Here is a 10,074-nt window from a genome sequence, read left to right on the forward strand (position 1 = left end):
AGTGTTCTTGCATTGAGGAAGTACTTGAGTGGAGGCCCAACGTACTTCTGCTACTTTAATACTAAATGTATAAATATATGCACGTGGATCTATTTCCCCATCCTCATATATATTTACATATGTACATGCCTGTATTTAGACCTCTATAAATGCTCTTTGCCTCCTAGTTCTTTCCTCTATTTTCTTTTACTTTCCTCTTGTCCCACTATCATGCTCAGCCTTCATTTGGGTTTCAGTAATTCCTCTCGGTTACATTACCCTTGATCACACTCTACCAGGCCTCCTACACCTTCTTCACCACCGATTCGGATCACTTGTTATTCCCTTGTCCCTGGGTTTGTTAACACCACTTCCTTTCCCCCAACCTCCCCCTCTCCCATGTCCCCCCGGAACCGTCAGTCCCATTGTTTTCTCCTCCAGATTTTTCATCCAGCCTATCTTATTTAGACAGACCTGCAGAGATAATAACATGCACAAAACAAGACAGAGCAAAACAAAGCAACAAAAAAAACACAAAACAACAACAAAAAGCCAATGACAAAAACAACAACAAAGAAAAGCCTTTAGTTAGTTCAGGGACTGTTTGTTGGCCTTTGGGAGTGTTTTCTGGTCAAGTCTGATGGGGTGCCAAGCCCTTGCCCCAAAGTCTATTTTTGGTATTCCCTGGGGACTCTGTTGCTCTGTTCCCCTTGCTGTTCTGTTGCACGCCCTTAGTGTTTTGTCTCGGTGTGGTGGGATCAGATCTGGTGGAATTCCCACACTGTGTCTCCAGTGTTGTCCCCTGTAGGGCTATGGGTCAGTGAGGGATGTCCTGTCTCATAGTGGGGCCGGCCATGTGGTCTTCTCTGTGGATTGGCTGCTCTGAGCAAGGATATCGTCCTCCAGGCTTGGTGGACCAGGATGTGCTCCGTTCTCTCTTCCTCCCTCTTCATTTGCTCCCATGTGCTCTGATCAGACATGTCCCTCTCCCTGAGCTGTAGCATCAGTGCTGTCCTCTGAAATAAATTCTTCTGGGGGGAGGGGCAGGTGTCCACGTAGTTGGAATTGGGGCCGGCCCCTCAGACCTCTCCACTGGTTCCCTATGATGTCTCTTTAATTCATCCATCAATTACACAACCGCCCCTTGGACCCATTCAGTTGTGGGGGCTGGTAACCCAGAGTTTTCAGTGTCTGACAATGTTTCCATTTTTGTCCATAGTGCCGTCAGTGGCTAATTCTTCAGAAGTAGACAGTGTATTCCTTCTTCAACGTCTGTTCTTAGGCTAGAGACTCCGCTAAAATGTGCTCACTTTGGGAGACGTGCTGGCATTTGAAATCCCAGTGACACAGCTTCCAGCATCACAGCACCACACAATCCACCACAGCACAAACCGACAGGCCAACTGTGTGGTGAGTTGCCCCTAGGTAGTATTAAGGGTTTGTGCTGGACTGTTAGCCTAATCGTTCATGGTTTGAACCCATGACAAAAAAAGATATCCTGATCTGCTTCCCCAAGAATTCCACTAAATCCATAGCCATGGGGTCAATTCCAACTCACAGTGATCCCTGTAGATCAGAGCAGAGCTGCCCCGCTAGGGCTTCCGGGGCTGTACATCTCCACGGAAGCAGACTGCCTCATCTGAGGGGTGGATAATGGATTTGAACCACCTAGCTTTCAGTTATCATTCCCATGCCTACTCTACTGTGCCACCAGTCTCCTTCGCTAAACATCCCAGCCAAGGAAAGTCTACGATATGAGTTGTTATGAGTTAAAGTCCGCTTGGCAGCAACGGGTTTGGTTTGGGTTTGGTTTGGGTTTGGTTTGGGGGCCTTTCTTACTGCCTCTTCCCCAGCACCGCCAGGCCCATCAAAATGGATTTCCTCCATGCGCTCACGGGCCTCTTATTAACAGACATTTGGGAGAATTTCACTTTCTCATTTCAGCTCCACACACAGCTCCCCCTTTTTCGTGGGTGCTAGTGTCAGCAGAAGCTGATGGGGAAGTGAGGCCTGAGGGGTAGAGGAGGAAGAAAGAGAGGAAAGGGGAAGTTTGGGAGAGAGGCCTCCGTGGAGGTCAGTGAGAGAAGGAAGCCAGCAGAAGAGACCTGGCTCGCTGGCCGTCCCCATCTGTCTCTTGAGCTCTGCCAGCATCTGCGGAGCCATGAGTCAAACCAGAGATGTCCAGGGTAAAGGAAGACAGACGGGCAGGACCATAAAACTGGAGCAAAGAGCTAGACGGCCCTAGGCTGGGCGATAGGGATGAGGAGAGAAGTAGGGGTGAGACGAGGGTCTCTGATTCTTTGTGCCCCCTCAGGAGGGAAGGCTTTTGGACAACTGAAGGCCCAGCAGGAAGAACAACTCGAAGAAATCAACAAGGTAAAAGGAACAACTAAGCTGGCAAGACCTAGGGAAGGGGGGCCTAGGCTAGGAAGGAGATCGATTCTGGTCTCTCTCTCTCTCTCTCTCTCTCTCTCTCTCTCTCTCCATAGCAATTCCTGGATGATCCTAAATACAGCAGTGATGAGGATCTTCCCTCCAAACTAGAAGTCTTCAAGCGTGAGTTGGAGGATGGGGGGTGGGGGGTGGGGTGGAGAGCAGGCGGGAAGGGAGGGGGGCGGAATGAAGTAGGATTGCCACAAAAGGAGCAAGTAAGACAGACACCAAGGGACGACATGGACTTTTAGGTGGGAAGGGGGAAGGCTGCCTCTATTGCCCCTCGAGGTGCAAGCTCTCTGCTGGTTCTGCAGTTTTCATTCTGCCTCTTAACAAGGCTTTCCGTTCCCACCCCACCCCCCACTTCCCTATCTGCTTTGCCTCCCTCTTCCACATCTTTTCCCTACCTAGTGCTCTGGGCAACCCCCTTCTCAATCCCAGCCCAGCCCCTGTCTACTGCCTGTGACCTGCCAGCCAGTGATCACCTTGCTCTCTCTCCCACCAGAGAAATACATGGAGTTTGACCTCAACGGAAATGGAGACATCGGTAAACAAAGGGTGGTAGGGGGACTGTGCAAACCCCAGACGGAAGAAGTCTACCTATCCGAGGAGGAGGAGGGGGTATGGGAACAGGAGAGTTGGGGATGTAAGAGAAAAGCTGAGTGCCCCCACTTTTTGCCCTCCCTCACATTGTCATCAGATATTATGTCCCTGAAGCGAATGCTGGAGAAACTTGGGGCCACCAAGACCCATCTGGAGCTAAAGAAATTAATCCAGGATGTGTCCAGCGGCTCTGGAGAAACGTTCAGCTACGCCGACTTCATCAGAATGATGTTGGGCAAGAGATCTGCACTCCTAAAAATGTGAGGGTCCAGTTCCAGCCTCTCCCATGCGCACCTGCATTCCTATCTCCAGGCTCACCTTCTGCACACTCCTGGCCTTCATTTCTCCCATCCTGAGACCTTTCCAAGCGCCCCCCCCACCCCCCAACCATGAATCTGGTTCTCATAGCTCCCATCCCTGCTCCCGTTCCCTCTCCTCCCAATCCCACCCTCTCCCGGGCTTTCCAGGGAAAGAAGGGTGAAACTGCCTCCTCCCACCAAGATTTATCGACTAAGAAATCATTTGAATGAGGAGCCAGCATGGACTTGTTAGCAATACTTTCGTCTTGGTTTTGTTCTGTGTTGTATTGGTGGGAAGCCGGACCTCTCCGAGTCCTCTAAGTATATTCTCTTGAGAGGAACGTTCCTGACCCCCGTGTCTCTTCCCATCTCCACCAGGATCCTGATGTTTGAGGAGAAAACGAAAGAACAGGAGAAACCAACAGGTCCTCCAGCCAAGAAAGCTATCTCTGAATTGCCTTGATTTGGAGGGGGTGGGGGTGAGGGGGTGGGAGCGGGAGTGGAGCTGAATAGACCTCTGCTGTCCTCAGTATGGAACAAGACAAAGTCGTGAGTCAGAGTCACCTTGAAAATGAAATAAATGACCTTCCTTCTCCAGATCCAGTGAGCGTGGTCTTTTTAAATTTGGGGAGTGGGGGTGCGGGGCAGGGAGACCATCTTCCTCCGGGTTAGGGAAGGAGGGAGTGCCTTCAAGGGCAGAGCAACACATCAGCAATTCTATTGTGTGTAAACGTAAACGGTGTTGTAAATGTAGATTTACCAGAAGATGCAAATGGGGTTGTAGATGGAATGCGATCACAGATGTATAAGACAGTCTTGTCCGCAAGGATTTAAGTGGGGGGGAAATGACAGGTACAGAGCAAAACAAGCCACCCAGGCCCTTGGTCAATGGTATAAAAGCACGAGTCAACCTTAGGCCAGTGTTCTCCACCACTCCGAGCTCTGTGACTCTCTGAGTCTTTCCTCTTGAAGTTGAGACTACGACCGATTCTGCAGTGCCCGACATGCCATAGAAATGAAAAATGGCAACAGAAACGTGGGTGAAGGGAGACGTCGGACAGGGCAAGATATGACAAAATAATAACTTATAAATGATCAAGAGTTCATGAGGGAGGGGGGAGCGGGGAAGAGGGGGAAAATGAGGAGCTGATGCCAGGGGCTCAGGTGGAGAGCAAATGTTTTGAGAATGATGAGGGCAATGAATGTACAAATGTGCTTGACACAATGGATGTGTGTATGGATTGTGATAAGAGTTGTGTGAGCCCCTAATAGAACGATTTAAAAAAATAATAGAAAAGGGAAAAAATGAAAAATGTATTGATGTTCTGTTGATTCCAACTTATAGTGATCTTCACAAAACAAAATGTATATGAATTATTGACTGGGAAACCAATACTCTGTAAGCTTTCATTCAAATCCCAATAAACAGTTAAAAACAAAAAAACCTCACAGCCACCCTATAGGATATAGTAGAACTGCCTTATTCATAGGGTTTTCAAGGCTGTAATCTTTACAGAAATCAACTGCCACATAGTTCCTCCACGGAGCAGCTGCAGGGTTTGAACCACCAACCTTTGAGTTAGCAGTTCAGTGTGAATTGCTGCACCACCAGGTCTCCTGACATATCATATCATGTTTAAAACACAAATCAATGGATGAACGAGGGAAAGAACTGATGTTCTTGGATGAAACAAAGGATGTCTTGGGGAAGAGTCAACTGGGCAGAGGAAAAAGTCAACAGACAGGCTCCGAGGCAAGACCATGCCTCCTAACAGGTCAGGAGCGTAATATTAAGAAATGCGCTCAGACACGGTTGGGGCCAGATCATCTGGGACCCTGCAGGCCACTGTAAGGCTTTTATGGCGAGACAACTGGGGAGTCCTTGCCGGTGTACAAGTGGCATGGTGGGGGCATCTGGCCTTCTCTAACGTCATGAGGAGGAAGAGCCGCCTTAAGCAGCATTAGCCCAACACTGATTCCTACAAGGTGCAGGGAATGCCTCCTCATTCCAACCTGTTTACCAAGTCTGGCACCAAATTGTGCTCCCCACAGGACCTTAGAGTTCTCTCCCGGGGTCACACAGGACTCACAGGCAATACTCATGTTTATAGGGTTTAGTAGGAAGTACCGCATATACTCATGTATAAGCTGAGTTTCTCAGCACACTTTTAATGCCGTTTTTGTGGTAAAATCGGGTGCTTCGGCTGATATTCGGGCCAGCTTATACTCAAGTATATACGGTAATAGGTTAAAATTCAGGCCTGTACAGATTGATTTCTTAAGTGATTGAGCTCAGTTTGCATTGAATATGGGGGGGGGGGGGGTGTGCTAGGGAAACTGTTCTTATAAAACATTCCTTTCAAGGGCAGGTCCTTGCCTATCAGATTAATACCTGTCATATTCATGCAAGGGGAGCATTGAGATACTAACTAAATGGTGGTTCTGGGTTCCCGTTCATTAGCCAGGGGTCCCACCCAAGGTCTAACAACTGCCATTTCCACAATCCTGGTGTTGGCATCCTTGGCTTCCTTTCCCATCAGAGTATTTCGGTCCTAAGTCCAAGGGCACAGGTAGTTTTGAGGTAGGGCCCCGTTTGTTCAGTTGGGCTTCCGCCTTGAGTCCTTCTGGTGTGGCCCTTGGGGATGCTATGTTCCCTGTAAGGCCGGTGTCTTGGGTCATCATGGAGCTTAGTCCATGCCATGGTTCACCGAAGGTTGGGTAGAAACATATTCAAAGTGTCTACCCAGGACCACAGAACTGGGGCTTTTTCCCCTCGGGTTCCCTACAATTCTTGTTTAGCATCCCTTCCCAATGTGAGGTTGCTCCCCCATTTTCCCACCACACCTAGCAACAGTGCTGAAGATGCTCCTCTCTCCTGGTCCTAACTTGATTTCCCAGGGGAGTTATCCTCTCCTTCCCGAGGAGCCGCAGCCTTGTCTCAGTGCTATATGGCATTACGTGGAAGGACTTCTCCCTTTCCCCGTTCTTGAAGCGGTGACCGCAGCTCTGTAAGACTGGGTTGAGTAGAAAACAGATTCATTAACCCTTATATATGTGTAAGAGAGAACTTTATATCAAGAAATAATTATGTATCCATAAGACAGCCCAGCCCAGTCCGGATCAAGTCCATTAGTTCACTATTAGCCCATAAGTCTGATATTACACATGAGTTCCTCTTCGGACTCACGCAGCACATGCATGCAATGATGCCAAATGCAGGAAGATCACTGGCCCTGGCCAGAGGGTGGAAAGTCCTGTGGATCCAATGGCAGTGAATGCATCTCCAGGACTCTGGCTGCCATCAGTGTGGCTCCATGTGGCTTGTCAACAGGAATGTGAAAGAGAGAGAGAGAGAGAGAGCTGCCTCTTCTGATGGCAGAATCAAGAGAGAGGAAGTTTCCAGAATCCGCATGAGAAGGTCATGTTCACAAGGAGGGATCATCAGGCTGTGAAAGGCTAGACTCCACCCCTTCATTCTTTTATCAAGTTGAAATTGTATTAACTACCACACCAGCCAATGTGAGGTCCCCTCTTTCTAGGGGTTTTTTATGAAGTGCATACAGGGAGGGTGATGTATGGATCATGGCTGGTAGGCAGACTTTCTACCCTGTTTGGGAATTGGCCTCTAAGATTTAATTGGTGTTTCTCCTTAGAGTAGAAACTCCTATTTGTCCTTTTGTGATGGACTGACTTCACTCAGCATGTTTTCCAGGTCTTCTATGTCATAGGCTATTTCATGTTCCACCTTCTTCAGGGATGCCTCGTATTCCAGCGTGTGCACGTACCAACGTTCCTTTATCCATTCTTCCACTGTTGGGCATTTGGGCTACTTCCGGCATCTTACTATTATGAACTGTGTTGCTATAAACATGGAAGAGCACATATCCACTTGTGTCATGTCTCTTATTTCTTGCGTATAAGCCCAATAGTGACATTGCTGGCTTACATGGGCTTTCAATTCCCAGTTGAAGTATCGCCGTATCGTTTTCCATAGTGGTTGTACACATTTACAAGCCCACCAACAGCGTCTATGAGTTCCATTTGCTCCACGGCCTCTTCAGCACATTTTGTTTTCCGTAGGTGTGAAGTGGTATCTCATTGTGGTTTCAATTTGCATCTCCCTGATGGCTAGTGAGAATGAACATTTTTCATGGGTTTGTTAGCCATTTGTATTTCATTTTGGGGGGACTGTCTGCTCATGTCTTTTTCCAATTTCTTAATTGGGTCGTTTGTTATTTTCTTATGGAGGAGTTGTAGAGTTCTGTAGATTTTGGTAATTAGACCTTTGTCCAATGTGCTGTTGGTAAAATTTTTTTCCAATATGTGGGCTCTCGTTTTAATCTTTTGATGTGCCTAAGTAATGCATTTTCAACATGACCGTCTTCCGCTGTGTGTGCTTTACTTTATTATAGTTGGTAGGGTATGGATGCCCTGCTACAGGGCCCTTTAAGTTTATTCTTAGTGGGATTTTTGAGACCACCATCAACTGAGACAATGGTTGTAGATAGACCAGGTGTAAAAATGGCATGAGGGCAGTGTCTGGCCTCTTCTAATTTTACAAGGGAGAAGGAGAATCAGGATCAACAGCCCAAAGCTGATTTCTATGAAACAGAGTTCAGGCATGCCTCCAACCCTCCCATGGCACTGTCTACTTCTCCAATGGGGTAATGGCCACAGAGATATCACAGACAATACTCACAATTTTGCATTTATTAGCGAAGTAAGCAGTTTACAATTCAGGATCAGAATTAACTCAGGACCCAGTTCTTCAATCAGAACAAATTTCTGTTTTGTTTTTTCAGCCATGCCCACAGGCATGCCCCTCCTTGACCCTTGGTCTCTTGGCTCTTCAGCCCCTCAATGGCCTCTGTCCGGCTATAGCAATGGTTAAAACATCCTTTAGCCTCTCCAATAACTGCCCAGAGACACTTCCTCCACTAGCCTCAGTATGGAAGGCTCTCGGCTTTGTTTCATGGGTTGGCAAGCCTAGCTCCCCTGACAAGTGTTCATAGGCACCCCACCCCACCAGAAGAAAGCCTCATGTCAGCAGGCACCCAATTCTTTCACCCTACAGTTCTCTACGCCCAGCATAACCTCTTATCTGTAGGTAATGAAGCCCACCACACTCTTGTCCCATCTTCCGGTTCCATTGCCTCTGCCACTGTGGTTTCTCACCATGTCTCACTGTCTCTGATGTTCTCCCTCCCTCCCTTGATCCCTCCAAGTGCTCCCCGAGGAACAAATAAATGTCATGGAGGAGGTAGAGCCAGAATGCTCTTTAAAAGTGAAGACGGTGTGACTTCATCTCATGCACTTTGGATATGTTAGCAAGATGGATCAGTCCCTGGAGAAGGGCCTCTTGCTTAATAGAAAACCTAACCTTCACAAGCTACCTTTGTGTCAGTTCCAAATTACAGTCAGCCTACAGAGCACACGTTTCTGATCAAAAACTGCTTCATAGTTTGCAAGGGCTGGAAGTCTTTAGAAGCGCAGAGAGGCTCATCTTTCTTCCTGCGTGACTGCTGGGTGTGAATAAAACACGAATAAAGCACCTATGGTTAGTTGCCCATTGCCTCGCACTGTGCCACAGGGCGCTACTGCAAAGCAGGTGGTCAGGAAAAGAAGACTCTCAACGAGATGGGCTGGCACAAGGGTTGCACCAACAGCTCAAGCACAGCATCGACTGTGAGAGTGGCCAAGGACCAGGCTGTGTTTTGCTGTCTACGGGCCCTCTCTGAGTCGGAAGCTCAAACTCGGCTAAATTCGAACAAGTTGTTCACAGACCCTTCCAAAAGTCACGATATTCTGAAAATATTTCTATCTCCCCAAGCACGGCAGGATTTCTCTCTGTACTTCTTTAACAATCTGTACATACGTCCATGGTAACATTGATCTGAGTGGACCTTCAAAATGTATTTGTGGAGGGGTAGTAGGTCTCAGTGGAGCAGGGGGTCCTGCAACTGAGTTAATAAGAGACAAAGGAAGGTAATAACTAGCACAACTGCATCTTGTAAAATGAAACCGTTGTCAATACAAACTGCCAATAATATAAAACATACAAGTATTCTCATGAAAATGATAGGTTATAAAAATTAGTATCCGCCTTGGTCATGGGTTGCAGGTATTTTGGTGAATCGGTCATTCTTAGCCTCAGCTTTGTTCCAAGATTTGCATATATTATGCAAATAAGTAGAACTACCCAAAGAAGGCTTCCGCTATGTGGTGCAGATATGTTCCCCGGGACCTTTGGATTGGCCGTCTACCCGCCTCATTTACATGACGTGATTTAATCAAAGCCAGTCCCCGCCCCTGGCGCGCTTTCTCACACACACACACACACACACACACACACACACACACACCCTCCCGCCCCTCCCCCCTCTCCCGCTCCCTTCCACTGAAAGCGCCACGGATCTTGCACCGCTTCCTTCCACAGACGCCCTACGTCTCCCGGCTCCGAGCTTTCCACGAACGCGTGACGCACGCCCCGCCTCTTCCTCCCCAGTCCGTCGAGTAAATTCTGCGTCCCAACCGCCTGGCCGGCCGGCCCCACCCCTCTTACGTCCCAACGGCCGACGCTGGAGGCCCGCCTCCTCAGCCAACCAGTGGCTTACAGCCTATAAGGCCCGCCTCCTTATGCAAATATCTCCCGCAGGCTCGGTACGCTCTGCCTTTTTTTTAAATACGGACAGCCTTGGCAGGAAAGAAGGCTAGGGGAGAACGCGCCCCGCCCTTTATGCAAATAGTGGGCGTGCCCACT

General features: G+C 48.4%; 1 protein-coding gene across 1 annotated transcript; it reads left to right on the forward strand.

Moving 5' to 3' along the window:
* Positions 1 to 2,069: 2,069 nt before the first annotated feature.
* On the forward strand, positions 2,070 to 3,786 carry AIF1 (allograft inflammatory factor 1). The gene is made up of 6 exons (XM_004711696.2): positions 2,070 to 2,165; positions 2,294 to 2,355; positions 2,469 to 2,535; positions 2,918 to 2,959; positions 3,113 to 3,275; positions 3,693 to 3,786. Exons 1-6 carry the CDS (start codon positions 2,141 to 2,143, stop codon positions 3,775 to 3,777), a joined length of 444 nt encoding a protein of 147 aa, XP_004711753.1. The 5' UTR covers positions 2,070 to 2,140; the 3' UTR covers positions 3,778 to 3,786.
* The last annotated feature ends 6,288 nt before the right edge of the window (positions 3,787 to 10,074 follow it).

Source organism: Echinops telfairi, unplaced genomic scaffold (genome assembly GCF_000313985.2).
Source record: "Echinops telfairi isolate 266 unplaced genomic scaffold, ASM31398v2 ScPeMD7_655;HRSCAF=1070, whole genome shotgun sequence".
In the NCBI taxonomy this organism is placed as follows: domain Eukaryota; kingdom Metazoa; phylum Chordata; class Mammalia; order Afrosoricida; family Tenrecidae; genus Echinops; species Echinops telfairi.

Coding starts and splice junctions, on each gene's coding strand:
- AIF1 (XM_004711696.2), top strand. CDS start 2,141: ATGAGTCAAACCAGAGATGTCCAGG. Junction 2,356..2,468: donor AACTCGAAGAAATCAACAAG/GTAAAAGGAACA, acceptor CTCTCTCCATAG/CAATTCCTGGATGATCCTAA. Junction 3,276..3,692: donor AGATCTGCACTCCTAAAAAT/GTGAGGGTCCAG, acceptor CATCTCCACCAG/GATCCTGATGTTTGAGGAGA.